The sequence below is a fragment of the Hippopotamus amphibius genome, chromosome 2, assembly GCF_030028045.1.
Source record: "Hippopotamus amphibius kiboko isolate mHipAmp2 chromosome 2, mHipAmp2.hap2, whole genome shotgun sequence".
NCBI classification, from domain to species: Eukaryota; Metazoa; Chordata; class Mammalia; order Artiodactyla; family Hippopotamidae; genus Hippopotamus; species Hippopotamus amphibius.
The window spans coordinates 82,660,708-82,679,821 of NC_080187.1; the positions used below are offsets into that span (position 1 = coordinate 82,660,708).

Genomic DNA, 19,114 nt, shown 5'->3' on the forward strand with positions numbered 1-19,114 from the left:
GAAGCTGCAATAATCAACTTGAAAAGGATTTGGTTTATTTCTTTCTTTAGCATTTAGCAATTTACTTAACCTTACAAAACATAAGAAATCCTCTCGGTTTGAATATCCCCCTCCCCCAATATATAGAAGATGAAATACCAAGGAGCTTAAAGAAAAAGAGTTTAAAAGACAACTAATAGTTTACATGACATAGAAAAACTGAAAGGGAGAACTGAAAGTGGGAAATTCCTCTCCAATAGAAAGAGTGGAGGGCCATTCTGTATAAATAGTCCACATTCATGGAGAAAAGACATTCACACTGCAAACTCCTGAAGACTGTGTTTCAGCATCTAATAGGAGAGCAGCTACCCTGTTCCTGTCTTCATCATGACCAACAGGTACATCCTCCAAATTGCTCTCCTGCTGTGTGTCTCCACCACAGCTCTTTCCACGAGCTACAGCTTGCTTCGATTCCAACAAAAGCGCAGCAATTTGGCCTGTCAGAACCTCCTGCTGCAGCTACCTGGAGCTCCTCAAGATTGCCTCGAGGACAGGATGAGCTTCGAGGTCCCTGAGGAGATTAAGGAACCACAGAAGTTCCAGAAGGAAGACGCCATATTGGTCATCTATGAGATGCTCCAGCAGATCTTAGGGATTTTCAGAAGAAATGTCTCGCGCACTGGCTGGACTGAGCCCATCATTGAGAACCTCCTTGCGGAACTCTGTGGGCAGAGAGATCGTCTGGAGCCAATCCTGGAGGAAATCATGGAGAAGGAAAACTTCCCCGGGGGAGACATGACCGTTCTTCACCTGAAGAAGTACTACTTGCAGATCGTGCAGTACCTGAAGTCCAAGGAGTACAGCAGCTGTGCCTGGACTCTAGTGCGAGTGGAGATCCTCAAGAACTTTTCCTTCCTTAACAGCCTTACAGGCCACCTCCAGAACTGACGATCTGCCACCTGTGGCTCTGGGGACGGACAGTGCTGCCAGCGAGGTCAGGCTCTTCTACCCGCGGAGGCTCTTTCAGTAACTGACAGGCAACGCACTGGATTTGAAAGGACAGTTAAAGACTTTAAGGGTTTTGAAAATTAACTTATGCATTATTTATTTGTTTATTTATTTATTTATTTAAAGTTTTTCCATGAGAAATAAATTATTTTTGAAACGGAAGTCAACATGGCAGTTTTCATTTTAACTTGATTTATGTAACCATCCGTATTAAAAACTGCAGAGCACCTAGGAGATGTTCTTTGTAGAATGAGCCTTTAGAATAGTAGAGTTTCAGGCCCCTTCCTTCAACAAATTTAAAATACAAGGAAGCCATGTGGAATATTCAAGGTAAAAGATGGTAAGGGGATGTGATTTCAGAGAATAAATGTGGCCTGAGCTTCTACAGAATTAAAATGGGAGGCAGGTAGGTGGCTGTGGAACTGGAAGCAAGGGCGCCAACTGCTTCTACCCTGTGCCCCAGGCTCTTTTGCCCTAAAGTTAGAGTTTGACTGGCTGTCAGGGTGACCAAGGGAATATTTCAGCTCTTGTGTTTGTCCTAAACTCATCCCTATCTTCTGTGGGATGCTCTGCTTCCCTCCTCCCCACCACAGGGTTTTAAAATGTTTACGTGCCGACCTCCCTCCACTGGCCAATCCTAAGGGTGAGACGTCCCAGGCACTCCTGTGACACTGTTAAGTTGCACTCCCTTTCCTTTACTCCTCATGGTTCAGCCAAGATGTGTGGGTGTCTGAGGAGAGCTGGGGTCTCTGTCTGCTTCCAGGGCACAGACACCAGAGGGAGGCAGAAGTCTGCCTGATACCCCTGCCATCTGGCTAGGTTTTCTCCCCATTTTGTTTTCTTCAGAAAAGTGAGCCTGTTCCTGATTCCCCCTTCCCTGTTCATACAGAATTCCAGGACTATCCTATCTGCTTTTCCTGCTGCTCTGCACCTCTGAAGCTACATATTCTCTAAAGTCAGATCCAAGACAGGTGCAGCAGATGAAGTTGTTTCAGGCCAAGTGAAAAACCAGGAAGCATGGGAGAAATGGAAATTCAGGTGGGAGAGAGGGAGCACTCACTTATTCCAGGTATTACTCTGGGAAAGTCATCTTCCCCTAGCAGCTCTTTAGACACCTGCCCAGCATGGCTGGGGTTCTGTCTTTACTGAACCCTTTGGGAATCTGAATTATTGACTGTTCCTGTCATTAGCAGCTGCCATCCAGGCGGTGAGCTGAGCTCTTACCTATGTAATCGGATTTAGTCCTCTTCACAACTACCCCTCAGGTAGGCACAATTCCATTACTGCTTTTTACAGAAAACTAAGTCTCCAAGGGGTTTAGTAACTTCCCCTTGGTCACATAGCTAGTGAGTGGAGGTTAAAAAAGAAGTACAAAGGGAAGAATCCTATACGACTTTATTTGTATCTAGGCGTTTTCTCCTAGAGTAGCACAGAAGTCTGTGTTCCCTTTAAGGGATTCGGCTTTGAGAAGAAATGTTAGTCCACAGTTTCAGAGCAGACACTATCAAGACAGTGAGCTCAGGGCTCCCCCTTCTGACTTAAGCTGGGTAAAACACCAGCTGTGGGACAGAGAAGTGCCATCCTGGTAGGTCTGCTGCTATTGTCATCCTCCCAAGCCAGTCAAGGTTCCTATAAGACAGTAAACTTTCCCTCTCTCCCCAGCTTCCCATAGTCTGAGACTCCACATCCCAGCTCTGCCGAAAGCCCTTCCACAGCTGTGCTTCCTTTTGCCTAGGAGTCAAACGCAAGATCAGTACACCGAAATGCAGAGTGAAAGGCATGCCTAGAGCAGCCCAGAGGATGCTAAAGTTCACCTGGGCTGAACAGCTAAATTGGCTGAGATAGCAAGAGGCTGGTGCAGCCCAGGAAAGGCCTGCTCTGTGCTGTGCAGGGCACTAGGGGACAGAGGAGAGGCCTACTCTGCAGAATTATAAATAACTATGACACCACTGAGCATTCTAGTCCATCCAGAATATCAAAAGTATGTTCATCATAGTAGAGGATAAATGACAATTAATATTAATTCTAATAAGAACGATGGAGGCTAACCTAAAGCTGCATGTGTGAATATTTGCATATATTAAAAAGCTTTGCCACATGTAAGTCAGCACATCTGCATGGATAGCTACATATGAGGAGTGAAGTGATTATTTTAGCTGGCATCAGAATGCATTACTAGGAAAGCATTTGTTGTTTAGAAAAATATTGAGTGGGCCTCTTGAGATACAAGGTGAGATCTTGAGGTTGTGGATATAGCAACACAAAAGACAGCACAATACCAATAGCATGTTTTTGTGTGTCTGTGTTTGAGGAGGAAAGAGAGAGAAACACAGTCGATGGTCTTGGGGCTGTGGTGCTCCCTGGAATAAGGCAGCTGTGAAAAATTTCTGGTGAGGGCAAATAAAGGACTTTTAAGAACAAGGATGTCTCACAGGCCACTTGAAATTATGTGCACTAAAGTGATGAAATCCTCTCCTCCATCTTCTTCAAAGCTTCAGTAGAGATGGTTGCCCACACAAAGCCCCCATGTGCATAGAAATCATAGTGTCCAGGATTGAAGTGATATGGGGAAACAAGCAGAGGGTGTCTGGACGTGCATGCGTGAACCAAGTCAGTGGGGACAGAAGGTAGAGCCGTGACAACAGAGCCCTTCCCACCCCGCCTCCACCTCCCGAGGAAACCATGGAGAGGACACAGATTAGGGGGTCGAGAAGTTTTATCTACTCTTAAGCAGCTAGATCCTGGTGAACATCTTGGTTAACATAAATATTACATAAATATTGCCTAAGCATATGGACATGTAGTTACAGGGTAATATCAGTGTACATTTGTATGCTATTTTTTGCACTTAACAAAGCTGGTGACAATGACACCCTAGGAATTTAGGGTGTCATCAGGCACTTTTAGGTCCTCAGATATATCTGATGTAGGGACTTGTTCATAAAATACTCATAAGAATATGAAAAAACCATGCCACAGTCTGGGAGAAACTATTTACAAATTACATATCTGATAAAGGACTTGTGTCCAGAAAATATCAAAAAATGCTCTCAAAACTCAACAATAAGAAACTAACCCAATAAAAATGAGTGATATATTTGAATGAATACTGTATCAAAGAGATAAATGAATAGTAAATAAGTATATGGAAACATGAAAGCCTTCTTCATGGGTTTAGATCAGATAATGAATGTGAAACAGTCCTAGATAGCTGCCTCCACAAGAGGGCAGACAGCAGTATCAAGCAGTCTCAGCAGTATTTTGTCTTGTGGAGCTGAAAACCACGGCCCCAGAAAGACAGAGAAAATGAAAAAGCAGAGGACTTTGTACCAGATGAAGGGACAGGATAAAACCCCAGAAAAACAACTAAATGAAGAGGAGATAGGCACACTTACAGAAAAAGAATTCAGAATAATGATAGTGAAGATGATCCAGGACTTTGAAAAAAGCCCGGAGGCAAAGATTTAAAAGTTTACCAAAGACCTAGAAGAAGTAAAGAGCAAACAAACAGAGATCTGCAACACAATAACGGAAATGTAAAACACACAAGAAGGAACCAACAGCAGATTAACTGAGGCAGAAGGGCGAATAAGTGACCTGGAAGACAGAATGGTGATAATCACTGATGCGGAAAAGAATAAGGAAAAAAGAATGAAAAGAACTGAAGACAGCCTAAGAGACCTCTGGGACAATGTTAAACGCATCAACGTTCACATTATAGGGGTCCCAGAAGGAGACGAGAGAGAGAAAGGACCTGAGAAAATACTGGAAGAGGTTATAGCTGAAAACTTCCCCAACATGGGAAAGGAAATAGCTACCCAAGTCAAGCAGTGCAGAGAGTCCCAGGCAGGATAAACCCAAGGAGAAATATGCCAAGACATATAGTAGTCAAAATGACAAAAATTAAAGACAGAGAAAAGTTATTAAAAGCAACAAGGGAAAAATGATAAATAAGATACAAGGGAACTCCCATAAGCTTAACAGCTGATTTCTCAGCAGAAACTCTGCAAGCCAGAAGGGAGTGGCACGATATATTTCAAGTGATGAAAGGGAAGAACCTACAACCAAGAATACTCTACCCAGCAAGGATCTCATTCAGGTTCAACAGAAAAATCAAAACCTTTCCAGACAAGCAACAGCTAAGAGAATTCAGCACCACCAAACCAGCCCTACAACAAATGCGAAAGGAACTTCTCTAAGCGGGAAACATAAGAGAAGAAAAGGACCTACAGAAACAACAACAAAACAATTAAGAAAATGGTAATAGGAACACAGATATCGATAATTACCTTGAATGTAAAGGGACTCAATGCACCAACCAAAAGACACAGACTGGCTGAATGGATACAAAAACAAGACCCACATATATGCTGTCTACAAGAGACCCACATCAGACCTAGGGACACATACAGTCGGAAAGTGACAGGATGGAAAAAGATATTCCATGCAAATGGAATTTAAAAGAAAGCTGGAGTAGCGATACTCATATCAGATAAAATAGACTTTAAAATAAAAAATGTTACAAGGACAAGAAAGGACATTACATAAAGATGAAGGGATCTATCCAAGAAGAGGAGATAACACTTACAAATACATATGCACCCAATATAGGAACACCTCAGTACATAAGGCAAATGCTGACAACTATGAAACAGGAAATGCAAGGCAGAAATAGAGACACAGGTGTAGAGAACAAACACATGGACACCAAGTGGGGAAAGCAGGGAGGGTTGGGGGAGGAGTGAATTGGGAGATTGGGATACCAAATTGTATGCTCTAAATATATGCTGTTTATTGTCTGTTAACTGTATCTCAAAAAAAAAAACACCCATTATATCTTCACATAAAAACACATTTCATGGAGGAAAAAAGATGGCGGCAAAGTAGAGAGACATGGAGTGCATCCCTCTCCACAGATGCATTGGGAATGCATGGAAGGACACAGTAATTCCCACAGAGAACCAGCTGAACACCAGTAGACGGCCTCGGACACCAGAAAGGACTGCGGGGAGCCCGACATAGCCGGTAGGGAGGCATCTACGACGGCTCAGAGAGGGTGAAGCGGCGGAGCTGTGGCAGATGGGAGGGAGTGAGAAACATACGGAGGGTCCGCAGTGCAGCTCAGCATTCCCGGACCGAGACATCGATCCGCGGCTGAACGGCGGGTCCAGGAGCGGGAGCGTGGGAACTGGAGAGCTGGTTCAGGGTGAGAAACATTGTTGCCAGTAGGGTGACGAACCGAGAGGACAGGAGGGAGGAGGTCCGCGGAGAGGAGTGCCCATCCCTGAGAGCTGCCCGGCCATGATGGCGGCTGGAGGCTGCAGGCTCACGGGCGGGGGGGGAGGAGCTGTGCTCGGCGCCTCTGCAACAGGCAGTAGAGAGATGCCAGTGGGCCACCGAAGGCGCTCAGGGATAACAAGCACCCTCAGGCACTCGGGCGGGGCTAGATTAAAACCCCTTGCAATGCCAGCAGCAGGGAGGCTGCTGAGAGAAAAAAAAAAAAAACAACAACAGCAACAACAACAACAAAAAACCCGAGAGAGGCCCAACTCTAAGACTTTCTGTTTACGCCTGAGCCACCGGCGTCCCTCTGCAACAGGCACCTCCAAGCCCGACTGAAACAACAGTGCGCCACTGCTCACTCACTCCCAGGAGAAGGAGCCACTATTGTGCCCTCTCCCTCCCCACACACCGACGCTTACAGACGAACAATAAAGGAACCTCTGCTGGTCACAGAATAATGCAAAAAAAACCCAAGGCAAGGAGAAGGACACTTACAGCTGAGACGCTAAGGAAACAGAAATAGTAGTATTAATACCTATTGAACTGGTCCATTCTGGGATCAGTTCTGGATTTTTTTTTTTCTTTTTCTTTTTCTCTCTCTTTTCTTTTTTTTTCTTTATTAAATACCATCTTAGCCCTAAGGGATCTACAAGTTTTATAACATAATTTTTTTAATGATATTTTTTATTCTTTTTTTTTTTTTTTTTTGCCTTTTTATATACTTCTATATCTAGCTACATTTTTGGTAGTACGGACAATATATCTCTCATACTTTCCTTTCATCCCTATCTTTTATACATTTCTATTCTTTTCTTTTTATTTGCATATTTCCAACCACATTACGCTCTTCTGTTCCCCTTTCTTCCAGCCATTTTAAGTTTATTTTATCTTAACATACTTATAAGCAACACTATCGGTCTGCTCAGACTCCTCGCTCCATTCTCCAGATGATGCACTGCCTTGGTATTTAATATTAGGCTTTTGTCTTTATCTTAGTTCTTAGTACAGTTGTCTAATTACATTCTGAGAATCTCCATTCTCTCTGATGGTACTCTGGCTCTTTTCTATATTTGATCCTAACTTACGAAATCTCCCTGGATTAATGTTTGTATGTGTAAGGTGTTATTTGTTTGTTTGTTTGCTTTTGCTTTGGTCTCTGATTCGCTCTGTTTCAGTTGTCTATTTCTGTTGGGTTCCTCTTTGAATATCTGATAGCACACTGGGGTTCTGTCAGGTCTTTCTAGAGCCTTATGTCCTAACGGATTCAGTAATTGTGTGTCTTATACATGTATGTGTTTCCTAGACTGAATATTCGTTTAATCCAATACTTGGACATTAGTCTGAGGCTTGGACAGTCTTCTATACACACCTCTATCACCAGGAAAAGCAACCCCAAAAGCTTGGACAACCATGAGGAAACAAAGAAACCCCATGCAGGCAAAGGAGCAGGAAAAAAACCCACAAGACCAAATAAATGAGGAGGAAATAGGAAAAAGGCCTGAAAAAGAATTTAGAGTAATGATAGTAAAAATGATACAAAATCTCAATAACAAAATAGAGAAAGTACAAGAAACAGTTCATAAGAACTCAGAAAAACAAACAGCAATGGATAACAAAATAACTGAAATTAAAAATACTCTAGATGCTATAACCAGCAGAATGACTGAGGCAGAAGAACGAATAAGTGAGTTGGAAGGTAGCATGGGGGAAATAAACGCCACAGAGCAGGAAAGAGAAAAAAGAATAAAAAGATTAGAAGACAGTCTCAGAGACCTCAGTGATAAACTTAAACGTACCAACATTCGAATTATAGGCATCCCAGAAGAAGAAGAAAACAAGAAAGGGTCTGAGAAAATATTTGAAGAGGTTATAGTGGAAAACTCCCCCAACATGGGAAAGGAAATAATTCACCAAGTCCAAGAAGCGCAGAGAGTCCCATACAGAATAAACCCAAGGAGAAATACACCAAGACACATATTAATCAAACTAACGACAATAAAACACAAAGAAAAAATATTAAAAGCAGCAAGAGAAAAGCAATCAATAACATATAAGGGAAAACCCATCAGGATAATAGCTGACCTTTCTACAGAAACTCTGCAGGCCAGAAGGGAATGGCAGGATATACTGAAAGTCCTGAAAGAGAGAAACCTACAGCCAAGAATCCTCTGCCCAGCAAGAATCTCATTCAGATTTGAGGGAGAAATCAAAAGCTTTCCAGACAAGCAAAAGTTAAGAGAATTCAGCACCACCAAACCAGCCTTACAACAAGTGCTAAAGGAACTTCTCTAAGTAGGAAACACAAGAAAAGGAAAAGACCTACAGAAACAAACCCAAAACAATTAAGAAAATGGTAATTGGAACACATATGTCAATAATCACCTTAAATGTCAATGGATTAAATGCTCCAACCAAAAGACACAGACTGGCTGAATGGATACAAAAACAAGACCCTTCTATATGCTGCCTATAAGAAACCCACTTCAGACCAAGGGATACATGTAGACTGAAAGTAAAGGGATGGAAAAAGATATTCTATGCAAATGGAAATCAAAAGAAAGCTGGAGTAGCAATACTCATAGCAGACAAATTAGACTTGAAAGTAAAGACTATTACAAGAGACAAGGAAGGACACTACATAATGATCAAGGGATCCATTCAAGAAGAACATATCACAATGGTAAATATCTATGCCCCCAATATAGCAGCACCTCAATACATAAGGCAAATGCTAACAGCTATAAAAGGGGACATTGACAGTAACACAACAATAGTGGGAGACTTGAACACCCCACTTACATCAATGGACAGATCATCCAAACAGAAAGTAAATAAAGACACACAAGCTTTAAATGACACATTAGACACTCTCGACTTAATTGATATTTATAGGACATTCCATCCAAAAACGACAGACTATACTTTCTTCTCAAGTGAACACGGAACATTTTCCAGGATAGATCACATCTTGGGTCACAAATCAAACCTCAGCAAATTCAAGAAAAGGGAAATCATATCAAGCATCTTCTCAGACCACAACGCCATGAGACTAGATATCAATTACAGGAAAAAAAACTGCATAAAATAGAAACACATGGAGGCTAAACAATTCACTCCTAAACAACCAAGGAATCACTACAGAAATCAAAGAGGAAATCAAAAAATATCTAGAAACAAATGACAACGAAAACACAGCAACCCAAAACCTATCGGACGCAGCAAAAGCAGTTCTAAGAGGGAAGTTTATAGCAATACAGTCCTACCTTAAGAAACAAGAAAATTATCAAATAAACAACCTAACCTTACACCTAAAACAACTAGAGAAAGAAGAACAAAGAAACACCAAAGTGAACAGAAGGAAAGAAATCATACAGATCAGAACAGAAATAAATGAAAAAGAAAGGAAAGAAACCATAAGAAAAATAAATAAAACTAAAAGCTGGTTCTTTGAGAAGATTAACAAAATTGATAAACCATTAGCCAGACTCATCAAGAAAAAAAGGGAGAAGATGCAAATCAACAGAATTAGAAATGAAAAAGGAGAAGTCACAACGGACACCTCAGAAATACAAAACATCATGAGAGACTACTACAAGCAACTATATGCCAATCAATTGGATAACCTGGAAGAAATGGATACATTCTTAGAAAAATACAATCTTCCAAGACTGAACTAGGAAGAAATAGAAACCATGAACACGCCAATCACAAGTACGGAAATTGAGGCTGTGATTAAAAATCTCCCAACACACAAAAGCCCAGGACCAGATGGGTTCACGGGCGAATTCTATCAAACATTTTGAGAAGAGTTAACACCTATCCTTCTGAAACTCTTCAAAATATAGCAGAAGGCAGAACACTCCCAAACTCATTCTATGAGGCCACCATCACCCTGATACCAAAACCAGGTAACGATGTCACAAAAAAAGAAAATTACAGACCAATATCACTGATGAATATAGATGCAAAAATCCTCAACAAAATACTAGCTAACAGACTCCAACAACACATTAAAAAAATCATACACCATGATCAAGTGGGGTTTATCCCTGGGATGCAAGGATTCTTCAATATACGCAAATCAATCAACGTGATACATCATATCAACAACTTGAAGGATAAAAAACATATGATCATTTCAATAGATGCAGAAAAAGCTTTTGACAGAGTTCAACATCCATTTATGATAAAAGCTCTCCAGAAAATGGGCATAGAAGGAAATTACCTCAACATAATAAAAGCCATATATGAAAAACCAAAAGCCAACATTGTTCTCAATGGGGAAAAACTGGAAGAATTCCCTCTAAGAACAGGAACAAGACAAGGGTGTCCACTCTCACCACTATTATTCAACATAGTTTTGGAAGTTTTAGCCACAGCCATCAGAGAAGAAAAAGAAATAAAAGGAATCCAAATTGGAAAAGAAGAAGTAAAATTGTCCCTCTTTGCAGATGACATGATAGTATATATAGAAAACCCTAAAGACTCTACCAGAAAACTGCTAGCACTCATTGAAGAGTTTAGTAAAGTAGCAGGATACAAAGTTAATGCACAGAAATCTCTTGCATTCCTATACACTAACAATGGAAGAGCAGAAAGAGAAATTAAGGAAACTCTCCCATTCACCATTGCAACCAAAAGAATAAAATACCTAGGAATAAACCTGCCTAAGGAGGCAAAAGATCTCTATGCAGAAAACTTTAAGACATTGATGAAAGAAATCAAAGACGACACAAACAGATGGAGGGACATACCATTCCTGGATTGGAAGAATCAACATCGGAAAATGTCTGTACTACCCAAAGCAATTTACAGATTCAATGCAATCCCGATCAAATTACCAATGGCATTTTTCACAGAACTAGAGCAAGAAATCTTACGATTTGTATGGAAACGCAAAAGACCCCGAATAGCCAAAGCAATCTTGAGAAGGAAAGATGGAGTGGGTGGAATCAGGCTTCCTGACTTCAGCCTATACTACAAGGCCATAGTGATCAAGACAGTATGGTACTGGCACAAAAATAGGAAGATCAATGGAATAGAATAGAGAACTCAGAAGTAAGCCCAAACACATATGGGCACCTTATCTTTGACAAAGGAGGCACGAGTATACAATGGAAAAAAGACAGCTTCTTCAATAAGTGGTGCTGGGAAAATTGGACAGCAACATGTAAAAGAATGAAATTAGAACACTTCCTAACACCATACACAAAAATAAACTCCAAATGGATTAAAGACCTACATGTAAGGCCAGACACTATCAAACTCCTAGAGGAAAACATAGGCAGAACACTCTAGGACATCCATCAAAGCAAGATCCTTTGTGACCCACCTCCTAGAATCATGGAAATAAAATCAAGAATAAACGAATGGGACCTCATGAAACTTAAAAGCTTTTGCAGAGTGAAAGAAACCATAAACAAGACTAAAAGGCAACCCTCAGAATGGGAGAAAATAATTGCCTATGAAACAACGGACAAAGGATGAACCTCCAAAATATACAAGCAGCTCATGCAGCTTCATACCAAAAAAGCAAATAACCCAATCCACAAATGGGCAGAAGACCTAAATAGACATTTCTCCAAAGAAGACATACAGATGGCCAACAAACACATGAAAAGATGCTCAACATCACTCATCATCAGAGAAATGCAAGTCAAAGCCACAATGAGGTATCACCTCACACCAGTCAGAATGGCCATCATCACAAAATCTGGAAACAACAAATTTTGGAGAGGGTGTGGAGAAAAGGGAACCCTCCTGCACTGTTGGTGGGACTGTAAGTTGGTACAGCCACTATGGAAAACAATTTGGAGGTTCCTTAAAAAACTACAAATAGAACTACCATATGATCCTGTAATCCCACTACTGGGCATATACCCAAAGAAAACCATAATCCCAAAAGAAACTTGTACCATAGTGTTTATTGCAGCACTATTTACAATAGCCAGGACATGGAAGCAACCTAAATGCCCATCAACAAATGAATGGATACAGAAGATGTGGCATATATATACAATAGAATATTACTCAGCTAAAAAAAGGGATGAGATGGAGCTATATGTAATGAGGTGGATAGAACTACAATCTGTCATACAGAGTGAAGTCAGAAAGAGAAGGACAAATATTGTATGCTAACTCACATATACAGAATCTAAAAATGGTACTGATGAACTCAGTGACAAGAACAAGGATGTAGATACAGAGAATGGACTGGAGAACTCGAGGTATGGGAGGGGGCGGGGGGTGAAGGGGAAACTGAGACGAAGCGAGAGAGTAGCACAGACATATATATACTACCAAGTGTGAAATAGTCAGTGGGAAGTTATTGTATAACAAAGGGAGTCCAACTTGAGGATGGAAGATGCCTTAGAGGACTGCGGCGGGGAGGGTGAGGGGGACTCGAGGTGGGGGAGTGAAGGAAGGGAGGGAATACGGGGATATGTGTATAAAAACAGATGATTGAACCTGGTGCACCCCCCCCCCCCAAATAAATGAAGAATAAACCAAAAAACAAACAAACAAACAAAGAAACAAAAAAAAACACATTTCATGAAAATTAATGACAGTTTTTAAATTAAAACAATGAACAAACATGTTTTAAAGTTTTGCAAATCTCCTTACTGCCTGGCTTAATAGAACACAGCTGGTTCTCATATCTGTTCTGCATCCAGTCTGCTGTGACGCATCACTTTGTTTCAAGTCTTTGAAGGAGACCCAGTGTCACACAGATATGCAGTTGGATAATGGATGATCTTGAAGACCCCAGAAAGAGTATCTGGGAACCCCTTGTGTCCTCAGACCACACTTCGAGAACCACTCACATGCATTTATCACACCAGATTGAAAGGATACTTGCTGCCCAGAGTGAGGTTGAATTTCTGTTCATCTTCTGCCTATTTTCCAATTCTGCTTCTTTTCATTAGAATTTGGACAAGTAAGAAGTGTGGGAAACCATGATACTCTTGTGGTTGCGGTTGTTCAGGATTATCAGCTAAATGATTGAGACACGAGCAAGTATACGAGCACAGTTTAGATTCTTGGTTACTAACCTCGTTCATTGTTGAGTATAACAATCCCACACAAAAGTGCACAAAAGGGTAGTATCAAGTTGAGAAGAACTAAAGCAAATACTCACATAACTAGCAACCAATAGAAACAATCAGATTTTGCAACATTCTGAAGCCTCACCACCAGTCACCATCCTGTGCGCCCCTTCATGGATGTATCTCCACCCCTCCTCACTAAAGGTGAGCAGTATCCTGAATTTCATGGTAATCACTTCCTCCCTTTTCTTTATAATTGTACCCTCAAATAAAGTCTACTTTTGCCTACTTTTAAATATTATATAAATGGAATATGTATTGTGTGGAGCTGAGGATCTTTTACTCACTACTGTGTCTGTGGGATGTATCCCTGTTTGTGCACACACTTGTGGTTCTTACTTTTCACTGATGTTAACGGCCCTGTTATAAGCGTAGGTAACAACATATTTACCCACACAATCTTAAGGGATATTTGGGCTGTTTCTAGTTCGGGACTATTCTGTGTGATGCTGCTATGAAAATGCTTTACTTATATCCTGATGCATGTTTCCATGATGGTTTTCTTCCCAGGGTAAGTGCTAAGGGTGGACTCCCTGGGTCACAGGCTGCGCATATGTTCAACTTTGCTAGATAATGTTTTTAAGGAGCTGTACAAATTGACACACCAAACAGCAGTTGCTCCATGTGGTCACCACACTTGACATTTTCAGTCCTTTAACTTTTTTTTGCAGGCAATGTATTTGTTTATCTACAAATTTGAAAAATCAACCAAAAACTCTTAGACATAGTGTTTGCAAAGTTGTCCGGAAAAAAAAACAAAATTACTTATTGTCGTGTGTGTGTATACGAAAATGTAATGAAGTGTTAGATAGTTAAAAATTAGAAAATGTAATGAAAAAATCATTTCATTCATACTTGGAACAATAATAAAGCCTAAATATGTTGGGATGAACCTCAGAAAGACTGTGCAAGACAGATGATCAAGCCAGCAGCAAAACTTCATTGAGACACATGTTGCAAATACTCCAATAAAATGGCAATAGTTGCTCTTTTTTCTTTATGAAGTGGTTACGAAATGTTTGCTAAATGAATATTTGTTCACTAACTGAATGTGCGTTTTTCAGGAAGAGGCTGGCCTTGGCAGTCTCCTATCTCAGACTCTCATTTCCCTTCTTAGTAATGCTTACATGTCCCTTGCCCAAGACAAAAAGAATAAGTTGGAGAAGTTGCTTAATTCTCATTGATGATCAAGGTTAAAAAACAAACAAACAAAGAAACACCAAGTCTCAATGTAAGAGAAAAAACTGTTACATTTTTCATTGGTTTTGGGGGCATCTTATTTGAATCAAATATTCAATTAGAGAGTTATACTTAGAGGGCAAAGATGAGGATAATTTGCCCTGTTAATACTACGCTGAAAAAATTAAAGTCCACACTTTATTCACATCGACTTAGCTTTTACCTAGTGTTCTTTTTCTGCTCAGGGATGGCACTTAGAATAGGCCACATTACCTTTAATTGCCATGTCTCCTTCGTCCCCTCCTGGCTGAGATATTGTCCCGGAGTAGACTTTTCCTGATATTGTCAATGGTATCATTTTTAAATGTCATTTTCCAATATTTTATTGCTAGTATAAGAAGAGGTGACTGAGTTTTAATATTGATCTTGTTTTTAGTGACCTTGCTAAATTTATTTTAAAATTCTAATACTTTGTGTTTTCTTTTGTATCGTGTGTACCCAATTACATCCTCTGGAGACAATGAGAAAAAATACCTGAAAAAGTCGGCAAGAGATTTGAACAGGCCCTTCGTAAAGAACATACCCAAGTGGCCAATAAGCATATGAAACAGTGCTGAACCTTATTACCAATACGGGAATAGGAAATAAAACTGTAATGAGATATCAGTATGCATCATAGAATAAAAAGTAAGAAGTCTGGCAATACTTCTCCACTACTTGGAAAATATGTTTGTTATTATCTGCTAAACCTGAGCATATGTGTAGTCTATGACCCAGTTACATCATCCTAGGCACATACCCAACAGAAGGCCGTAGAAATGTGCTTGTGACACAAGCGAGGGTTTTCATAGCAACATTAAGTATAATGACAAAAGCAGGAGGAAGACATTCCAAATGTTTATCAGTAGTGGGAAAGACACCACACGGTGGCATTTCTAAATGCATGTGACTCGTTCCTGCAGGTTAATGAGCCAGCGCTGCTCACAACACGCTCGGATCGCAGAGACATGCTACTGACCGAAAGAAGCCCTTCATGCAAGTTCCACAACAGGCAGAGTCTAGCGTGTTAAAAGGCAGTAGTGACTCTAGGGCGGAGCTTAGTGATGGGGGAGGAGAGAGGGACACTGGACTGTGATGGGGGAGGGGGCCAGGGCCAGGTTTCTGTTCTGTCCACACTGTTTATGTCTTCACTTTGGTTGTGGTTTCAAAGGTGCGCAGAAGTTTATATTTTATGATTTGTTGAGCTGTATGCTTAAGATTTGTGCATGACCTTCTATGTATATTATATAAACTTTTTTGCACGTGTGAAAACGAGGAATGGGGAATTTTTCTTTTTATGTATCCAGATACTCTCTTAACATATATTTTGTTGCTCCTTCCAAGATATCCCTTGGGAAAAAAAAGATTTTTTTTTTTGGCTTATTTTCTGTTTTGCCGCTGCTCATGAACTTCTTGGTATCTCTTCATCTTGTCTAAATTATCATTTTTTAATAGTACCCTTTGTCTTGAAAAGAAATATGAAGAGATGTGGAGGATAGAAGAAAACTGAAATTTCGATTTCTACAGACATAATTGCCCTCCGTACATAATTGTATCAAAAAACAGAAGGAAGCTCTTTCTGCCTCTGAGGTGTATAGCAAAGCAGTTCCAAATTCAAAAGATTTCAAATGGATAGAAACGTCATTCAGGCTTTACTTTCTAAATGTCACTCTGCCTCTCTGAAAAACCTCATTAACCAGAGGAAACTGATACAGGAACTGGAAGTAGTTCTCTGCACCACAGAAAGCTGGTAGGAGAGGATGCACGCAGAAAAATCTCCACAGAGGGATGAAGTGAAAAATGGTTTCAAATAGCAAAGGACAGGATGAGTGAAAAGGGCCAAGGCATTTATTCTTGCGAAGCAGGTACACATCAGGCCAGTCTAAAAACTAGATCTCCCTGGCAGAGATAAGGCTGTATGACTTTTCCAGGTTATTTTGATAAAACTCAAATAAGTTAGGGAAAATGAAACAAACAAACAGATGGTGTCTTCCAAAGGAACAGATTTTAACCCGTTCAGAAACGGAATTCTCCAGTGAGTATCACCCAATCCTCAGGAGAAACTTCATAAAGGAAATTGGAAGACAAGTATTAGGAAGCACGTCGTGATCACAACAGCAGAAAGTGGGAAGAGGACACAGGGAAGAAACCAGACAAAAGAATTCGTTTTTCTAATTCTGCATCCATCCCCGTCTTCCAGTTCCTCTGCTATGGCCTTTATTTCAGCCTCTACAGCCATGAGAGCCCCTGGGCAGGACTTCTCCCTGCTTCAGCTCACCTCTAACATGTCTGCCTGTTCCTCTGCCCAGAGCAGAACTTAGTGCCCTCTCTGCCCGAAGACCTCTTGAAGTCAGTACAAATGCCACACTCTGGCATTCAAGAGCCTCCACATCACATCTTGAGGTGACTTTTCCACCCTCAGGCCCCTTGACTCTTAGCACAGAGCTTGTGCATGATTTGAAGCTCCTTCTGTGTGCTCCTTGCAAACTTGTCCATTCCCCTGGCTCTGCTCCTGCTGCTCCCTCCGTCTTCAGCTGTGCTGGCCACCGTGGGAGCCATCAGCCCCATGTTGCCTACTGAGCACTTGACGAGTCCAAACTCAGCTGTCCTATGACTGTAAAAGTGTGCACCATATTTTGAGGCAGTATGAAAAAAGAAGAGTGTAACTATGTCATTAATAATTTTATATTGGTATCTGTTGAAGTGATAACATTTGGATATACTGTGTTAAAATAAACTTCACTTGTTTCTTTTTACTCTTTTGATGTGGCTCATAGAAAATTTGAAATTGCATGTATGGCTCGCATTATATTTCTTCTGGGCAGTGCTGATGTAGCAGGCCCTCCACCATGTCACCTGCACCATGGCCAGATGTCACATTGCTTGCCTCCTTATTTTCCTTATTTTTGCCATCCGCTATAATTCCTCTTTCCTTTGAGAGTTACCACTGCCATCAAGGTTGGCACCATGTACCTATTTTAAGGCACTGGCTGTGGTCTCCTTCATATTCTACCTGCGGCAGACAGGAAAGAGCACAGCTTTGATTGCAATCCACCCATCTTATTAGTGTGTGTGTCTTGAGCACATTACTTAGCATCTCTGAGCCTCAGCCTTGCCCTCTGTCGAATGGGGATGACAATCACCCATCTCAAATATTCACTATGAGGATTATTCAGAGAATGGCGCATAGTTAGTGTTCACTATATGGTAACTAACACTACGGCTACTAATGCTATCGCTATTATTTGTATTCCATTAGAGCATAAGCTCTCTTAACAGGGAGGATCAGAAGCCATCGGATGTGGGCAGGATGAGCAGGCCCTCTCACCCGAGCAGGTCAACTTTACCTGAGTTTGCAAGTCTCCCTGGAGGGGCAGGCCCCAGGGACCTGACTCCTCAGACCACCTCCCTTCCCTGAGTGCAATGGACCTCCTCTAGGTTGACTGACTTCCGGGACTCCTTGCGTTGGCCTTTGTATTCTGAGCCATGGATGATTCCAGGCTAATCCAAGGATCCTTTTACAAAAGAAGAAACCTGGTGGAATTATTCAATGACCGACATAACCGGGCATTTCAAAGTGGAATAGAGGTGATGGAACAGACAGATGATTTTGCTTTTCCAAAATCCACTGTTTTCTTCTGGGCAGTGCTGATGTAGCAGGCAGAACTCATGAGGTGGCTGACATTGTGTCAGAGCTGGCATGCAAAGACCAAAAGGCCAGAGAGAAGAATGAAACCCACATAAGAGGCAGAGTAACCCGAAATGCTAGGCTTATGGTTTCTCTACTGTTGATTAAACAATAATCAAAGATACATTCACTGGTGGAAAATTGGAAAACACACACACAAATCACCGTGTAGTTTCACAAATCAAACATAATCACTAGTGAAATGTAGGTCTATTTTCTTTTATTAAAGCTTTTCTCTACATACTTTTACATAGTTGCATAGCATGTACAATTTTATACCCTGCTTTGGAATATAACTAGGTGCTTTTTATGTTCTAATGACACAAGTAACATATGTTCATTTTAGAAAAAAATTTAAATGTGAATAAAACAAAAGAGAGGCTAAAAATTTAGTAACATTTATTAAATTCTTTCAAACAAAGTACATTAAATTTTGAAAATGCCTATTACTATATGTCCTATCTCTCAGATGTCTTCTTAACATGGGGAAAAATCCATGTACAAACCGTTCTAAAGGTACAAGTGAAAAGGGAAGGAATTTTCCCCCCTGTTGTATCCTTAGCCTTATTGGCATTCGGCCCTAGGGCATCAACTATTAATTGATGAATGAAAGTTCCCAGAGAAAAAATTCTATGCATATATCAGCATACATATGTATACCTTTATAGTAATATAAATCAAATAATAATACCATATCTGTTATTATATGTATTGCTCTTTTAATTACGTATATCTTGAATATAGGTCCAGGTCAGCTGATCTTCCTTTTTCATGGCTATATACTATTCCATTGTGGTCTGTATTACATTATGACTCAGCCAACTCCCTAGTG

General features: G+C 40.7%; 1 protein-coding gene across 1 annotated transcript; it reads left to right on the forward strand.

The window, feature by feature from the left end:
* Positions 1–366: 366 nt before the first annotated feature.
* Positions 367–927, forward strand: LOC130845841 (interferon beta-2-like). The gene has a single exon (XM_057723623.1). The coding sequence runs from the start codon at positions 367–369 to the stop codon at positions 925–927; it is 561 nt and encodes a 186-aa protein (XP_057579606.1).
* Positions 928–19,114: the final 18,187 nt, after the last annotated feature.